This window comes from Hypanus sabinus, chromosome 2 (genome assembly GCF_030144855.1).
Source record: "Hypanus sabinus isolate sHypSab1 chromosome 2, sHypSab1.hap1, whole genome shotgun sequence".
Classification (NCBI taxonomy): domain Eukaryota; kingdom Metazoa; phylum Chordata; class Chondrichthyes; order Myliobatiformes; family Dasyatidae; genus Hypanus; species Hypanus sabinus.
The window spans coordinates 109,421,303-109,440,124 of record NC_082707.1 but is presented as its reverse complement, the minus strand read 5'-3'; the positions used below and the strand labels follow the sequence as shown (position 1 = coordinate 109,440,124).

The window sequence follows — 18,822 nt, the reverse complement described above, 5'->3', positions numbered from 1 at the left end:
AAAAATCTATCTGAAAGCTTAAGGGTTAACGCGCGTGATCTGAGAGCGCAATGATGTCATACGCACATTCAACAACAGAGATTAACAGACGTGTATCTAAAAAAAAGTAATCAATTTGAGAATACTTGTGATGGACGTGTGAGAGAAAAGAGAAATCATTGGGGTTTTTATATCTCCAAATATCGACAAGGCCATATTCTAATAAAGAAGAGTTAATATAAGCTGCCGCTTTATTCGGAAGCGACAGATTGGTTGATGACCTGTCATTCGCCGGATTTAAACAACAATTAAAGTCACCATCTATGATCAGCTTATATTCATTGAGATTCGATAACTCTGAAAAAAGTTTCTTAAAAAAATAAGAATTATCTACATTAGGTGTGTATATACATACACCAGAGCTACCTTTTGCTCGCATAATAAACCAGTAACAATTAAATATCTTCCAATCGAATCAGTAGTAGTATTAAAAGGGATTTTAGGGCTAAGAAATATAGAAACACCTCTTGTTTTACTATCCGACAGCGAGTGAAATAAAGGCCCTTTCCAGAAGTGGAAAAACCTGTCCTCATTCTGTTTTCGTATATGATTTTCTTGTGCAAAAATAATATCAGCATTGTGTTTTTACTTCTTTAAAAATCTTTTTACGCTTAATGGGATGATTGACACCGTTCCAATTCCAAGATATTATATTGATTTTATTAACATCCATGTTTAAAATTGAGTTTAATATTATATAAAAGAAATGTTATGCAAGTACAGATTAACCCAAAAGGCGCGGGTACAACCGGAGGAGTGACGCATTTACGAAAGAGAAATCCATCAAAGGAACAGCCCAATCAAGAAAAGAACCTACTCTAATAGACCCCTCCCCCCACCCAATAGATAGAAATAAAGGAACCAATAGGCTGGTCCCTTGCTAACTAATAACCTTTGACCCTGTTCTCCATCTTGCAGCTCCATATAATAAAAAAAAACAAAAATCCCACGGAAAATAGCCATAATAAAAGGCACAAACAGAATTCAACTACTATAATGTTATGTTTAATATTAATAAAAACATAATCAACAACGGCCATCTTAGAATCAGCTAAAGTAGCTTAAAAATATATTCAAAAGAAGGAATAAATCCGGACAAATAATGTTACAAACAATATTCTTTCTCTCAAAAGAGAAAAGTAAATGAGTGTGTGTGTGTGTGTGTGTGTGTGTGTGTATATATATATAAAAAAAACAGACCTAAAACTATAAATATTGAAGCAAATAAAAGAAATAAAAAGATTAATACTCAACAGGTCCTACACAGACTTCTAAAGTACAATACTTATAAAGGTTCCCTACAAGACAGTTATATATGTACTAATTATTAATAAGATTTAAATAATTAAATCGACCATGTCCCATACCAGAGAATGAAAAGGTATAACATGTACTTAACTCAAAAGCTCCATAAACAACTCATACAGCAGATACTTCAAAATTGCCTATTGAGTAATTGGAATAACTTTAATATTTTATTCAGTAGGCTTAACTTTAAGGTTTTTAATATACTCCCATCCCTCCTGAGGAGAGTAGATTCTCAATGATTGAGATTTTTCAGGAAAAATTATCAGTTTTGCCAGAAAGCGAAGGGAGGGATTTAAATCTAATTTATACATTTCACTCATAACTTCTCGATATTTCTTCGTTTTGGCAAAGATCTTGGGTGAATAATCTTGGACAATCCCTCAACCAGCCCACTCTGGTTGTCCCCTGAGGGGTTTCAATGAATAGTACAGTACTCAATACACAATTCCGTCTCTAAGAGACAATGGCCGTTATCAGTGGTTCCTTTTCACTGAGGTCAGGACACATTCCAAACCTTGTGTATTCTGGACGTGTCTCTCTCTCATTTCCTGGGTCTCAGACCCGAATTAATAGCGATCTTGCGATTCTCAAAAAGGAGGGGGCGTCTTTGTACCCAGAATACTCAGAGTTGCGGCACATTCATAACACCCCCTTCCTTCTAAGATTTTTACCACTGGTAAAAATTAATTAATAGAGTCTTACAGGATTTCAGAATCTAACACAATACAAAAGAGTTTTTTTTTCACTACAGAGTAATAGTTATACATTCAATTCAGCATCTAAACAGTTAGCGATTACATTGTCACTTCCTTTAATATCTTGTACCTTAATAAATTCTTGTAGCATCAGACTCCAATTTAATAACCACCCTTTTTAAAAAAAAATCTTTTTCTTCAGCAAAACAAAACTAAAGAGTTGTGATCTTAGCTTACGTGTATACTACAAAAGTTCATGCAAACACTAATCTTTATTTTACTTTCAGACTCAACAGTCAATCTTCCATGGGGGTTGTCTTTATTAGTTACATGCTTTGTCGAAATCCCTTAAAATCGGATCTTGTTATTTAAAGTGGCATCCCGTCAAGCCTCTCCCCTTTTCCAGTTAACTCCCACGTGGTTAGCTTGCGCACCAGTGTGGAATAGGCTTTTGCATGCTCCTTTCATAGGAGTTATTTTATCAACAATGTTTTCCAAACGTAGCCCATTTGCTGAATCTCCACACAATTCTTTATTTTTAAGCAAGTCGTTGGTTTTATCTTCAGGACCCTTCATGCTATTAGTTTTCAGTTTAAACTCTGCAAGCGATCCCTCTTTGTCCAAACAGCATTTCCAATTCTGCCTCTTCATAGCACACTCTTGAATAACAATAGCGTGTGGGGCATCTTTACATTCCAAATCAACCTGTAATTGATTCGCAGGCACTGTGTTAACGAGCCATTGTCCCTTCAGCCTGGTTACTGCTTCTGACATCAATCCAGACTTTAAATTTTCTTCATTCAATTTAGGAACTACACTTTTCCCTTTCCCTTCAATAATAATATTCACCTCACCACCTTTTATCTCCTCACTAACTTTGAACACACCTTCGAACACAAACAACTGGGAATTCTCACTTCCCACTAGTACCAAGGTTAACCCTTTCTTCACTGAACCAAGTCCATCTGACCCACAAGGACTGCATTCCTTTTCAACTGAATCAAATACCTCAGACTTTTCCTGAGTTCCATTACTAGGTTCAGTACCACGTGCATCCACATCTTGAACACACTCAAACGGGACATTTGCCTCTTCCAGGCTTTCAATAACCGTGCCCTTTTCAAATTCTAAGTTCCTCTGATCCTTCCAGTTACTCTCTAGGCAACTCCCTTCCGGAGTAAACTCAACCCTGCGGGCTGAAACAACCTCATCTGCCAACCCAGCAGACTTTTTCAAGGTAATGGCATCCTTTTCGTCTAGGACTGCCCTCATTTCATTATCAGGAACACATTTAAAATTTTCAACTTCTTCAAACAGTTCTGCCAAACCAGACTGATCATCCATGTCCAACCCTGGACCTTCTAACAGCCTTATCTGTTTCTCATTTTTACTCCGTGTCTCTATAAATCTTCTCCTGGCTAAGGGCAGGTCTACCTCCTCTCTCTTACTCTCTTTCACTTTCCTATTCTCCGTTTTACCACCCTCTAACCCCTCTTGGTACAGGGTCGGTAAAAACGTCTCGGCCAAATCGATACTGGCCTCTTTCTCAGCTGCCTTTCTCGACATGCTGCGAGTGGTCGCACATGCGGGATAGATCTTGGAATCTGGGGGCAGGTCCTCAACACTTACAGGCTGGCTTGTCAGCTCCATGGCTGACCAAACGTCACCACCAGCTAAATCGTTACCCAGAAGGATGTCTACGTCAGTTCTCAGGAATTCTGATCGGACCCCTATTTCAACTGGTCTAGATACCAGCTCACAATTCATAATGATCCTATGCAAAGGCACAGCTTTGGTCCCTTTTCCTATGCCTCTCAAAGCTACCTCTCCAGTCTCAAGACCAAAATCTAGTACCGTACTGCGAATCAATGACAGCTCAGCTCCCGTGTCTCTCCAGATCCGCACTGGAACTGGCATGTCTCCCTCTTTCACAGACACGGTTCCTTCTGAAATAAATTTCTCAGACCCCTCTCATATTCTGTCTACCTGGGGCTTTCTCGTTGATTTACTGATCACCACAATACATCCTGTAGGGACTGCTGCTCTCCCTTTTCCTACCTCCTTCCTCGGAGCAAGGCACTTAGATGCAATATGACCCACCTTTCCACAATTAAAACAGGTCAAGCCAGGACCTCTCCTGCCGTCTTGCCTTTCCTCCTCCTTGTTCTTACCACTAGCTCCCGGCTGAATCTCTGCCTCAGCTGGAGGGCTTTCTCTACTATTCCCATGGTCTTTCTGGTAACTTTTATTCGAGGAAAACTTTGTCTTGTGGGTTAGGGCATATTCATCGGTGAACCTAGCAAATTCGGATATGGACTTATTCGGCTTCTCATTCAAATACATCCGGATATCATCCAAAACACAACCTTTAAATTCCTCAATCAGAATTAACTCCCTGAGACGCCAAAAATCCTCTTCCACCATTTCTGCTGCACACCAACGATCCAAGAGCACACCCTTCTCATAGGCAAACTCTGCATACGTCTGATTCCACCCTTTCTTTAAATTTCTGAACTTTTGTCTATAGGCCTCAGGTACTAATTCGTAGGTCTGAAGAATGGCCTCCTTTACTTTCTCATAATTCTCAGACTCCTCCTCCTCCATGGACAACGCCGCATATGCCCATTGTGCCTTCCCTTTTAACACACTTTGTAACAATGCCACCCACTGATCTTTGGGCCACTTCTGACTCACTGCCACCTTTTCAAAATGCAAGAAATAACTATCAACATCCGTCTCCTCGAACGGAGGTGCTAACCTCAACTCCCTACTAACATTAAATCTCTCCTCTCGGTCTGACCCTTGAGCTCTTCGCTCTTGCCTTAACTTCTCCAGGCCCATCTCATGTTGCCTCTGTTTCTCCTTCTCCTCATACTCCCTCTCCTTTTCGGCTCTCTCCTCTTTTTCAGCTGCTTCCAGCTGTTTTAATTTAATTTCATGCTCTCTCTGCTTCTCAGCTCTTTCCTGCTCCCTTTTCACCTCTAACTCCTTTAGCTGGAGCTCATGCTCCCTTTGCTTTTTGGCTCTTTCTTTTTCCTTTCCGGCCCCTCTTTTTCCCTTTCGGCTGTTTCCAGCTGTTTTAACTTAATTTCATGTTCCAACCTTAATTTCTCCAACTCTAACTGAGCCATCCCACTAGCTGATGCCTTTTCAGGGATATTTTCCAATACCTCAGCCGAAAACACATTCTTCACAATATAATACTGAGTTATGGCCCTCCGCACCTCCCGCTTTTTCATCAACAACCTCACCTCTGCAAGATTTAGTCCTTTCGCAATATTTATCAAGTCCGACTTTGTGGCAGCCTCTAGTGCCTCCAGAGTCGGGTTTTCTATGAATTCGTCTACATCCATCTTTGCTGGCTTCCCGTCTGGTTACCCGCGCAACCAGATCCAAGTTTGGACTTAAAAGCCCGATTCACTGGCCCTCCAATTTGGTATCAAATCTCGAGACAAGGCCCCACGTTGTTACGAACCCTGTAACTGGGTCACTTACCAGCAAAAATGGAGAGGTCCGTTGAAGTCTGATGATACTATTTTTAACAGTATTTATTAGTAAAAATACACAAAAATAATATCAATGCAAATATACAGATAATATACGTCGTCAATACTAAATCTAAAAGTGCGGGTATAATAATAACCAATAAGAAATAAGCTCTATCATTGTCTAGGGGATAATGTATTGTCCGATGGAAATATAAAGTTCATTCAGTTCATGCAGGCTGCAGCCATTGGGGACTGCTATGTTGCAATGGTTGGAGAAAGAGAGAGATTTGGAGAAAAAACTTGCCGACTTTCCTTTTATGATTTTGATCCGTGAGGAGTCTCGTTGTCGTGGCCTTTCACTTGTGGCCTCTCCTTTAGCTAAACCGTTCTTCCGTGATGAGCCCACCACCAAGGAAGGATGCACATGAGCCCTCACCGGCTGTCGCTATTAAATGCTGTCATGGGATCTCTAGCGTTTCTCCTGATGCGTCTAAAGGGGTTGTTCCCCAGACCCTCTTTTATCCTTACTCACGGGGTCTCAGATGTCAGTCAGGTTGGGATGATGCAATCCCTCAACCAGCCCACTCTGGTTGTCCCCTGAGGGGTTTCAATGAATAGTACAGTACTCAATACACAATTCCGTCTCCAAGAGACAATGGCTGTTATCAGTGGTTCCGTTTCACTGAGGTCAGGACACATTCCAAACCTTGTGTATTCTGGACATCTCTCTCATTTCCTGGGTCTCAGACCCGAATTAATAGCGATCTTGCGATTCTCAAAAAGGAGGGGGCGACTTTGTACCCTTCGGCCCCTCAGAGTTGCGGCACATTCGTAACAAACTATACGAATTTATGTTGAATTGAAGAATAATTTCCTTTTCTTTCTGGCTTCTCGAATAATAGCTTCTTTAGTCGTATAATAATGCAAAGAAAGTACAACTGCTCGAAGACATAATTCGGCTGATCGCCGAGAAAATGGAATTCTGTGAGCTCTGTCAATTAAGGGGCTAGTTTCGAGGGTCTCATTGAAAAGTGAGTACAGGATATCTGAAAAGAATTTTAACACATCGCCAGCTTCAGTATTTTCAGGCAGTCCCAGAATACGCAGATTCCTCCGACGCCCTCTACTATCTAAATCAACCATTCTTTTCTTTGTTTTCGATAGTTCCGAGGTAATTTCATTGATTTTTTTTTCCATTGAAGATATCTTCATTCCTTGATCTTTAACAGTTTGCTTGAATAGATCATGCTCACTCTCGATTTGGGTTGTAGTCTGCTGAAGTGTTTGAAGTTGAGAGTCCCAGGTTTTTCAGAGAGTCTTAAATCATAGAAATAGCTTTTTCGAACTTCCCGTTTGAACCGGCCAGCTTATCAATTTTAATATTAAGTGATCCGAATTCCGACTTCATGTCTTGTTTGAAGAAAATATTCCCGCTAGTGTAATAGGTTCCTCCATTTTCTTGGTTTGTTCTATTTGCTCCATTTCAGGGAAAGTCTTGCCGCTTCTCAGTTCAATACCGGAATGATTTTTCTCGGCCATTGTAATTAAGTCGTAAATCCTTCAGTAAAAATAATAAATCCTTCAGTAGAAGTAGTAAATCATCAAAACTAAAAGGGATCTGTTAGTGGGATATAAAATATATTAAAAGAGAGAGAGCCGCTAGGAATGCGACCTACTCCATGTGCTACAAGGTGGAGAATCCCTAAGGGTTAAGGGTTAACAATATGAAGGGTATAGATAGAGTAAGTAGTCTTTTTCTAAAGCTAACGGGCATAGGTTTAGGTGTGAAAGTCAGATTCCTCCCACGCAGGATGGTGGGTATGTGGAATGAACTGCCAGAAGAGGTGGTTAGAGGCATTTACATTACAATGTTTAAAAAGCAATGTAAAAGTACATGGAAAGAAATGGAAAATAAGGATATGGGGCAAACAAGGATATGAAATCAATGAAGATAGACGTTTCAGTTGGTTTGGACAAGTTAGACTGAATGGCCTGTTTCTGTGCTGTGGAGCTCTGACCCTCTATGTTCCTATCAGTTGACAAGGATTTTTATGAAGGTGTAATCCCAATGCTGGAACAGTTATATCCATCTCAACATATGTCATAAGGTAGGGAGTGACAAAACTGAAGTTGGTATTACAGGATTAAGTGATGCATTGAAGTTTTTTAGTATTTAAAAGTAATCAAGTGGGGATCTTTTAAAACAATACAAAGTATTAATGCCTTTGAAATTGCAAATAACATCAGTTTTGATATTCTTTCATGTGAAGTGGGTGTTGGTAGCAATCTATTGCCTATCCCAAGTGGCTAGGTAAAGTCTGAGGGCAAGTTCAAGGAAACAAATATTGTAGGTTTGAGGGTCGTGTACATCAGATCAAGTAAAGACAGAAGATTCCTTCCCAAAGGATGTTGGCAAGCAAGGTAGCTTTATTATGAGTATTTGGCGTTTTCTTGGTAACCAGTATAATTTTCATTCCTGATTTACTTGATTAAAGTACACTTTCTCTGTAACTAACACTTGATTCTACACTTTGCTTCTATTTTATCTTACACTACCTGAAAGCTCTGTTGGAATTGATTGATCTGTATGAATGGTGTACAAGACAAGTTTTCCACTGTGACAATAATAAATCAGTCGATCAGTAATTAAGTATCAACACTTTCTGTGATGGAATTTGAGCTGTCTTTAGATCATTAGGCCTGATGTCTCGATTGCAGTCCCAGTCTCCTCTTGGGATTTTATACAAAGACCAGAGGAGATGGAAGTCTTAGACTTGCTCTGAAAAGTGTTGGATGAAATTGTGTAATCCTGGATGGGAAAGTGAATATTGCTGAATCTTAATTCTGGTTGTCATTGGTTTTTCATGTGCATCCAGAACGATGAGGGGAATTATGAATGATTGCTACATATTAGGGATTTACTTTTTAACCAAGGTAGTGAAATTTGAGAAAGAGCCTGTGACTACATTCAACCTTTCCTATCTCAGGAATTTCTATCACCAGTAAATTTGGTTTGTTACTGTGCAGTTAATATATAACAAGTTGGTTGCTAATTATTGTGATGCAAAGCCCTACAAACACCAAATGAAAATATTTTTTAAAAATTCAAACTGAACAGTATTATGTTATTATAGCAGTATGTTTCTCTACAGCTGCAGGTGCAAAAAAAAAAGGATGAATTAATCTGAAGCTGATATATATTCAGAATAATTAATTGTATTAATATAAAATTAGATCAATACATTTAACAAAAAGGCTGAATCCAGAAACACCACTAATTTATATTAAAAATGCAGTGATTATCTAGTGTATTGTTCACCTGCAAGGAGAATGGAGAACAGAAGAGAGACATCTGCAGGTTATTTTGACATCAGCTAAAATGCTGTTCTGGTTAAACAAACAGATGCTTGGTTCTAAAAGATGGACAGAAGGAACATTACCTGAACAAGCTGTTGATCCTTGCTGTATTGGGGTGGCTTTTCCAGGTAAGTAACTAATTTTTAAAATATTTGATTTAGAATTTGAAAGCTCGTTTTGGTATTATTTAATATGCTTTTCAAATGTTTGACGGTTTTTCATTTATAAGTTTAGCAGTTTGCTAGTAGGAATTATTGAGCTGCCAGTGACTTTGGTATTTTTTCTGGGAATACCTTCACCAATGAGATTGCTGCACTGCAAGTGCTTTGAAATACATTGGATGTTGATCTCTAAAGTTCTGTGATTATTCATGCTGGCAATTCCTAACACTTATTGGGAATATTTTTCTAATCATTCAAAGGATATGGACTTTAGCCTGAAGCCAGCGTTTAATTATCTGTTACTAAATTCCTTTGAGAAGGTGGTAGTCACCTGTTGCTTAGAACCACTGCATTCCTTGAAGTGTGGACTCACCTCGCGTTCTCATTATTTATTTATTGCTTGCTTGTTTGGTTGTTCATTCTTTCTATTCATTTATTAATTCGTTATTTGTATATTTGCACAATTTATTGTCATTTGCACGGTGATTACCAGTTGGTGTGGTCTTTCATTAATTCTATTACGGTTATTAGATTTATTGAGTATGCTTGCAAGAAAATGAACCTCAGGATTGTATATGTTGATATATATGTACTCTGATCATAAATTTGAACTTTATCTTTAGAAAAGTTTGACTCCATGCCGTCCTGAAAATAAAAAACCTTTTGTCAGAGAAGCAAAAGGGGGTGAAGGGCAGCTCAACCCCTTGGTTGAAATTCTAGACTGGACATGAATCAACCATAAAGTGGTCATTGTTACATTTTGCTGTGGGTGAAGTTGCATTATGTTGAAGGAAAGGACTCTGCAACTGGATTCTCAAGCAGAAATCACTACATTATCATTGATAATGATCAACAGCACATTTCCAGGTATAAGTAGAGAGAAAAATACTAGCATTCTTATATTCTTTTCTGTGAGAATGAATCATAGGGAAAGAAGCACTTGCATTTACTTTGTGCTTCTAAAATCTGGGGATATCCCAGCAGGTTTTATAGCCAATAAAGAATTTCTGAAATATGCCCACTAACTCTAAAAGAAAGAAAATTATAGAAATTTGTAAACAGTAAATCCCACTAATTGCAATCTGATTTAGTGTTGTTGGATTATGGCATAACATACTGGTCAAATCTTGGCATGAAAGCTCATGCTTCTCTTCAAAAATGTTCATTAGTTTTTCAACTATCACTATGGATTCTTCATCTATTACCCTGGGTTCTTTTGAGAAGGGAACAGCATTATTTTTTGTTATCTTTCAGCATCCCTGAAAGTGTAGTACTCTCGGTATTAGGACTTGAAGCAATAACTCTGTGAGCTGAGCCACAGCTGACATATTAAGGGTGAGAAGTTTTAAATGTCTGTGACTTAGCAAAGCAAAATCATCGAAGTATTATCTTTAGCCATGGCACTTTCTAAACTTCCATTAAACGTTTCATGCCACTGTTTGGCCTGGGTACAGGTATCCATATTTGACTACAGGAAATGTGTCATCCCAAATGAATGCCAAGTAAAACCATTAACTTTCCTTTTAGATACTGCAGATCTTGACTGCTGGCAACCCTATCTTCACCAAATGAATGATTAGAATATTGAACTTCCTGTCATGTGGAATAGTTAAAACAAGCTAGCTTTAATATCTTAAAAAAAAAAGATGGATCAATGCATGAAGGAAAATGTTAGGGTCAGATTGAGTACAAAGAACTCTAATCTGAACCAGTTGGGTTGAATGGCATATTAATGAATTAATGAATTGCAAGTTGTGACATTAACTGACCTCTTATTTTCTTGACTATTATAAATTCTACACTTTTTTCCAAAAACCATAGTTTTCTTATATAAAAGTTCAATTTTGGGGTGTATGGGGTGTCTAGGGAGGGTTAGCACCTCTGGTGGGGGGGCCTGGCATGCCCTTTTTCAGGGCAGCTCGTCTACCTTTGGTCCCCACTGGGCGCTCAGCTCTCACCTGCGGCTCCAAGTAGTGCAGCGGCCACACCCCGGTAAACCGTTTTGGTAGGTGGGCCAAAGCAGCTGAGGGTAGCTGATGGGTCTTTGAACCTTGGTGAGGTAGGGGATTTGTCTGTCCCAGCATGTGAAGTCTGGCCCTGGCAGATTGAATGGAGAAGACCGATTAATGGTCCAACAGTCAAGAAGACAGGCCAGCAGGTGTTTGTGGAGCGCTAAGTGATAGGGGATTCTATAGTCGGGGGCGGATAGGAGATTTTGTTGGGAAGATCGGGAGACTCGGATGGTATGTTGCTTCCCTGGTTCCAGGGTCCGAGACATCTCAGATCGGGTGCAGGTTATTCTCGAGAGGGAGGGCAAGAATCCAGATGTTGTGGTCCATGTAGGGACCAACAACGTGGGTAGGATGAGTGAGGGGGTCCTGAGTAGGGAGTTCAGAGAGTTAGGTGCGAAGCTGAAGAGCAGGACCTCCAGGGTAACAATCTCAGGATTGCTACCTGTGCCACGTGCGAGTGAGGCAAGGAACAGAAAGATTATACAAATTAATACGTGGCTGAGAGGATGGTGCAGGAGGGAGGGCTTCAGGTTTTTAGATAATTGGGCTTTGTTCCAGGGAAGGTGGGATCTGTTCCGAAGGGACGGTTTACACCTGAACTGGAGCGGTACTAACATTCCTGCAGGGAAGTTTGCTAGTGCTTCTTGGGGGGTGTTTAAACTAAATCTGCAGGGGGCGGGAATCCAGAATGTGAGAGAGGATAGCGAGATGAAGGATAAAGGACAGGTGGAGACTACACGGTTCCGGAATATTAAGTGTGTAGTAGAGAAAGTTGAGTGGAACAAGTGATAAGGAGGACACGTACAGAGGGATGGTCTGATGGAACATGGAGTTAAATGTGCAGAAAGAATAAGTAAATTTAGGAAGGACAACAAAATTCTAGGGGCGTATAGCCCGATGGGAGTTCGGGGAGCTGGGTTAAGCACAATAGGCAGAGATTCAAACAGATAGAGGAGAAATGGACTAAAAATTCTATATCTGAATGCACAAAGTGTCAGAAATAAGGCGGATAAGCTTGAAGCTCAGGTGCGAATGGGTAACTATGATGTTGTTGGGATAACGGAGACATGGCTGCAGGGAGATCAGACCTGGGAAATGAATGTACAAGGGTATACGTGCTATCGTAGGGACAAAAATGTGGGCAGAGGGGGTGGGGTGGCCCCGTTGGTGAGGAAAGAGATTCATTCCTTTGCAAGGGGGGACATAGGATCAGGAAAAGTGGAGTCTGTGTGGATAGAATTGAGGAACAGTAAGGGCAAAAGGACCCTAATGGGTGTTGTCTATAGGCCACCAAACAGTAGCATGGATATTGGGTGCAAGTTGAATAGGGAGTTAACACTGGCATGTGGCAAAGGTAATGTCGCAGTAGGTATGGGGGATTTCAACATGCAGGTGAACTGGGAGAATTAGGTTGGTGTTGGACCCCAGTTTAGGGAGTTTGTAGAGTGCCTAAGGGATGCATTCTTGGAACAGCTTGTATGAGAGCCGACCAGGGACCAGGCTATTCTGGATTTAGTGTTATGTAATGAACAGGATTTGATAAGCGATCTTGAAGTAAAGGAGCCATTAGGAGGTAGTGATCATAATATGTTTTTATCTGCAATTTGAGAAGGATAAGGGCAGCTCGGAGGTGTCAGTGTTGCAATTGAACAAAGCAGACTATGGAGCCATGAGGGAGGAGCTGGCCAAAGTTAACTGGACGGATATCCTAGCAGAAAAGACAGTGGAACAGCAATGACAGGTATTCTTGGGAATAATGCACAAGGTGCAAAATCAGTTCATCCCCCGAGAAGGAAGGATTCAAAGGGGGGAAAGGGGCCACAGTGGTTGACAAAGGAAGTCAGAGATTGCATAGCATTTAAAAAAAAAGGAAGTATGACAGAGCTAAGGTGAGTGGGAGGACAGATGATTGGGAAATTTTTAAGGAACAACAGAACTTAACTAAAAAGGCAATACGGGGAGAAAAAATGAGGTACGAACACAAACTAGCCAGGAATATAAAGGAGGATAGCAAAAGCTTTTTTAGGTATGTGAAGAGAAAGAAGATAGTTAAGAACAATGTTGGGCCCTTGAAGAATGAATTGGGTGAAATTGTTATGGGAAACAGAGAAATGGCAGAAGAATTTAATAAGTACTTTAGATCTGTCTTCACTAAGGAAGACACAGGCAATCTCCCAAATGTATGGATGGGCCAAGGACATAGGGTAACAGAGGAAATGAAACAGATTGACATTAGGAAGGAAACGGTGGTGAGTAGACTGATGGGACTGAAGGCTGACAAATCCCCAGGTCCAGATGGTCTGCATCCTAGGGTACTAAAGGAGGTGCCCCTGGAAATTGCGGATGCATTGGTAATCATTTTCCAATGTTCCTTAGATTCAGGATCAGTTCCTGAGGATTAGAGAATGGCTAATGTTATCCCACTTTTTAAGAAAGGAGGGAGGGAGAAAACAGAGAACTATCGACCTAACATCAGTAGTGGGGAAGATGCTAGAGTCTATTATTAAAGATGAAATAGTGGCATATCTAGATGGCAGTGATAGGATTGGGCCGAGCCAGCATGGATTTACCAAGGGTAAATCATGCTTGACTAATCTATTGGAGTTTTTCGAGGATGTAACCAGGAAGTTAGACAAGGGAGATCCAGTGGATGTAGTGTACCTTGTTTTTCAGAAGGCATTTGATAAGGTCCCACATAGGAGATTGCTGGGTAAAATCAAAGCTCATGGCATTGGGAGGAAGACATTGACATGGATAGAAAACTGGTTGGCAGATAGAAAGCAAAGGGTAGCGGTGAATGGGTGTTTCTCGGAATGGCAGGTGGTGACTAGTGGGGTGCTACAGGGCTCGGTATTGGGACCACAGCTGTTTACGATTTACGTCAACGATTTAGATGAAGGCATTGAGAATAACATCAGCAAGTTTGCAGATGATACTAAGCTGGGTGGCAGTGTGACATGTGATGAGGATGTTAGGAGAATTCAGGGTGACTTGGATAGGCTGGGTGAGTGGGCAGATACTTGGCAGATGACATTCAATGTGAATAAGTGTGAGGTTATCCACTTTGGGAGTAAGAACAAGAAGGTAGTATTATCTGAACGGTGTAAAGTTAGGTAAGGGAGAAACACAAAGAGATCTAGGAGTCCTTGTTCATCAGTCACTGAAGGTGAATGACCAAGTGCAGCAGGCAGTGAAGAAGGCTAATGGAATGTTGGCCTTTATTACAAAGGGAATTGAGTACGAGCAAGGAAATCCTCTTGCATTTGTACAGGGCCCTGGTGAGACCACACCTGGAGTATTGTGTACAGTTTTGGTCTCCAGGGTTAAGGAAGGACATCCTGGCTGTAGAGGAAGTGCAGCGTAGATTCACAAGGTTAATTCCTGGGATGTCAGGACTGTCCTACACAGAGGTTGGAGAGACTGGGCTTGTACACGCTGGAATTAAGAAGATTGAGAGGGGATCTGATTACAACATATAAGATTATTAAGGGATTAGACAAGAAATATTTTCCAGATGCTGGGAGAGTCCAGTACCAGAGGGCATGGTTTGAGAATAAGGGGTAGGTCATTTAGGACAGAGTTAAGGAAAAACTTCTTCTCCCAGAGAGCTGTGGGGGTCTGGAATGCACTACCTTGGAAGGCAGTGGAGGCCAATTCTCTGGATGCTTTCAAGAAGGAGCTAGACAGGTATCTTACGGATCGGGGAATCAAGAAATATGGGGACAAGGCAGGAACCGGGTATTGATAGTAGATGATCAGCCATGATCTCAAAATGGCAGTGCAGGCTCGAAGGGCCGAATGGTCTACTTCTGCACCTATTGTCTATTGTCTAAGAGCACAACAAGGCACTTGGAAGTTCTGGTCATCCACTGCAAGAGGTGGTGATCTCTTTAAACTCACCCAGCAGAAGGCAATGGCAAACCACTGCTGTAGCCTGCCAAGTACATGATTTCCCAATATGTCAGAGTGGTGTGGAGGGAAATCATCCGCCAACTGGACAGATGTGACCTAACGAGAAAAAAGTTCAAACAACACATACAAAATGCTGGTGAAACACAGCAGGCCAGGCAGCATCTATAAGGGGAAGCACTGTTGATGTTTCGGGCCGAGACCCTTCGTCAGGACCAACTGAAGGGAAAGATAGTAAGAGATTTGAAAGTAGGAGGAGGAGGGAGAAATGCAAAATGATAGGAGAAGAACAGACAGAATGGGATGAAGCCAAGAGCTGGAAAGGTGATTGGCGAGTGATACAGAGCTGGAGAAGGGAAAGAATCATGGGACGGGAGGCCTCAGGAGAAAGAAGAAGGGGGGGGAGAAACACCAGAGGGAGATGGAGAACAGACAAACAACTAAATATGTCAGGGATGGGGTAAGAAGGGGAGGAGGGGCATTAACGGAAGTTAGAGAAGTCAATGTTCATGCCATCAGGTTGGAGGCTACCCAGCCGGTATATAAGGTGTTGTTCCTCCAACCTGAGTTTGGATTCATTTTGACAGTAGAGGAGGCCATGGATAGAAGTATCAGAGTGGGAATGGGACGTGGAATTAAAATGTGTGGCCACTGGGAGATCCTGCTTTCTGTGGCGGACCGAGCGTAGGTGTTCAGCGAAACAGTCTCCCAGTCTGCGTCGGGTCTCACCAATATATAAAAGGCCACACCGGGAGCACCGGACGCAGTATACCACACCAGCCGACTCACAGGTGAAGTGTCGCCTCACCTGGAAGGACTGTGTGGGGCCCTGAATGGTGGTGAGGGAGGAAGTGTAAGGGCAGGTGTAGCACTTGTTCCACTTACAAGAATAAGTGCCAGGAGGGAGATCGGTGGGAAGGGATGGGGGGGACGAGTGGACAAGGGAGTCGCGAAGGAAGCGATCCCTGCGGAAAGCAGAAAGGGGGGGAGGGAAAGATGTGTTTGGTAGTAGGATCCCGTTGGAGGTGGCGGAAGTTACGGAGAATTATATGTTGCACCTGGAGGCTGGTGGGGTGGTAGGTGAGGACAAGGGGAACCCTATCCCGAGTGTGGTGGTGGACAGATGAGGTGAGGGCAGATGTGCAGGAAATAGGAGAGATGCGTTTGAGAGCAGAGTTGATGGTGGAAGAAAGGAAGCCCCTTTGTTTAAAAAAGGAAGACATCTCATTCATCCTGGAATGAAAAGCCTTATCCTGAGAGCAGGTGCGACAGAGACGGAGGAATTGTGAGAAGGGGATAGCATTTTTGCAAGAGACAGGGTGGGAAGAGGGATAGTCCAGGTAGCTGTGAGAGTCTGTAGGCTTATAGTAGATATCAGTAGATAAGCCGTCTCCAGAAATGGAGAGAGAAAGATCAAGAAATGGGAGGGAGGTGTTGGAAATGGACTAGGTAAATTTGAGGGCAGGGTGAAAGTTGGAGGCAAAGTTAATGAAGTCAACGAGCTCAGCATGCGTGCAGGAGGCCGCGCCAATGAAGTCGTCGATGTAGCAAAGGAAAAGAGGGGACGGATACCCATATAGACTTGGAACATGGACTGTTCTACAAAGCCAACAAAAAGGCAGGCATAACTGGGACCCATACGGGTGCCCATGGCTACACCCTTGGTTTGGAGGAAGTGGGAGGAGCCAAAGGAAAAATTATTGAGAGTAAGAACTAATTTTGGAGTTTCGCTGAACACCTTCGCTCGGTCCGCCAGAGAAAGCAGGATCTCCCAGTGGCCACACATTTTAATTCCACGTCCCATTCCCACTCTGATACTTCTATCCATGGCCTCCTCTACTGTCAAAGTGAATCCAAACTCAGGTTGGAGGAACAACACTTTATATACCAGCTGGGTAGCCTCCAACCTGATGGCATGAACATTGACTTCTCGAACTTCCGTTAATGCCCATCCTCCCCTTCTTACCCCATCCCTGACATATTTAATTGTTTGTCTGTTCTCCATCTCCCTCTGGTGCTTCCCCCACCCCACCTTACTTTCTCCTGAGGCCTCCTGTCCCGTGATCCTTTCCCTTCTCCAGCTCTGTATCACTTTCGCCAATCTCCTTTCCAGCTCTTGGCTTCATCCCACCCCCTCCGGTCTTCTCCTTTTTTTCTTTTTCAATCTTTTTATTAATTTTCATATATACACAAAAAAAACATAACATAGTAATGAGAAAATTATGAATACAATAGACTTGAAATCACATTGATAATAAGATAACAATATCCTATTAAACATCAACAGAAGAAAATACCTTAATCAATCAAGTCCATATGATTATATATGAAAAAAATCAAAAATAACCATTAAAAGAGAGAAAAAAAAATGAAAATATGTGAAAAAAGTATATATTAAAAAAAATAAAACACTAAACTAAACTAACATGGGCAATAATAATAGTATAAGTATATGATAGTGTCAACAAACTCCGGAACTCCATACCTGAACATGAATAAGCAGAAAGAAGGTCTGGAAAAGGCCAAATTAATTCATATGAAAATGTCGAATAAACGGTCTCAGGTCTTCTCCTATCATTTTGCATTTCCCCCTGCCCCCACTACTTTCAAATCTCTTACTATCTTTCCTTTCAGTTAGTCCTGACGAAGGGCCTCAGCCCGAAACGTCGACAGTGCTTCTCCTTATAGATGCCTGGCCCGCTGTGTTCCACCAGCATTTTGTGTGTGTTGTTTGAATTTCCAGAATCTGCAGATTTCCTCGTGTTTGTGCAAGAAAAAAGTTCAATTAATTGTTACTAAGGGCAAAATTTCTGTTTCTATTTTCTTGCAACAAAGTTCAAAGTAAATTTATTATCAAAGTACAAATATGCCACCATATACAACCCTGAGTTTCATTTTCTTGCAGGCATATGCAATAAATCCAATATCCATAATAGAATCAATGAAAGACTACACTAGTTGGGTAGACAACCAGTGTGCAAAAGACAAACAGTGTAAATATAAAAAGATGGAAAAAAGGAATCAAGCAAGCAAGCAAGAATTATCGAGAACATGAGATGAAGAATCCTTGAAAGTGAGTCCATAGGTTGTGGGAACAATTCAGTGTTGGGGTGAGTGAAGTGAACAAGATAAGAGTAATGATGTTGAAATGACTGATTCATGACATAAAATAGATTGTGTACAATCTAAAGCATTATTGAAACTTTTATTTTAGGTTCCTGCAGTTCCTGAAGAAATATTCTTCAATGAAGAGAAGATAGATGAATTTGGAATTAACACTTCAGACCAAGCCTTAGTAAGTAATTTGTAAAGAATTTTAACATGAAAAATAACTGTGTTATTCAAAGATTTAAAACAATGGATTATTTACCATCTAATAAGATTAGTCATAAGCTTACTAAATTGATTGTTGAATGATGACAGTGCAGAGACAATGTAAGCCAAATCATGTTCACTTGTTTTCAGAATCAGGTTTATTATCATTGGCTTGTGTCGTGAAATTTGTTAACTTGGCAGCAGCAGCAGTTCAATGCAATACATAATATAGAAGAAGAGGGGAAAATAAATAAATAAATCAATTAAAGAATACATATAATGAATAGATTAAAAATCGTGCAAAAAAAGAAATAATATATATTAAAAAAGTGAAGTAGTGTTCACAGGATCAAAGTCCATTTAGTAATCAGTTGATCTTTGCTCAGAAGCATTCAGAGTGGGTCTTTTGGCTAGTCCCATATCTTTCAGCTTCCCAATCTTAAATATGTTCATTTAAAAACAAAGTTTCCCTACATATTAAGGATTACACTGACCTCACTAAACAGTCTGGTCAATACATTTATCACTTCACAGCATG

At 41.0% G+C, this 18,822-nt stretch overlaps 1 protein-coding gene across 2 annotated transcripts in view; it reads left to right on the top strand.

Annotated features, from left to right (window-relative positions):
- The window catches only part of cdan1 (codanin 1), a 243,647-nt gene that overhangs the window by 115,870 nt on the left and 108,955 nt on the right, over positions 1-18,822 (top strand). For both annotated transcript variants that reach the window (XM_059951888.1, XM_059951897.1), the window contains 2 exons: positions 8,934-9,015; positions 18,184-18,264. In XM_059951888.1, the coding sequence (XP_059807871.1) occupies positions 8,934-9,015; positions 18,184-18,264 (163 nt within the window). The remainder of the gene's footprint in view (positions 1-8,933; positions 9,016-18,183; positions 18,265-18,822) is intronic.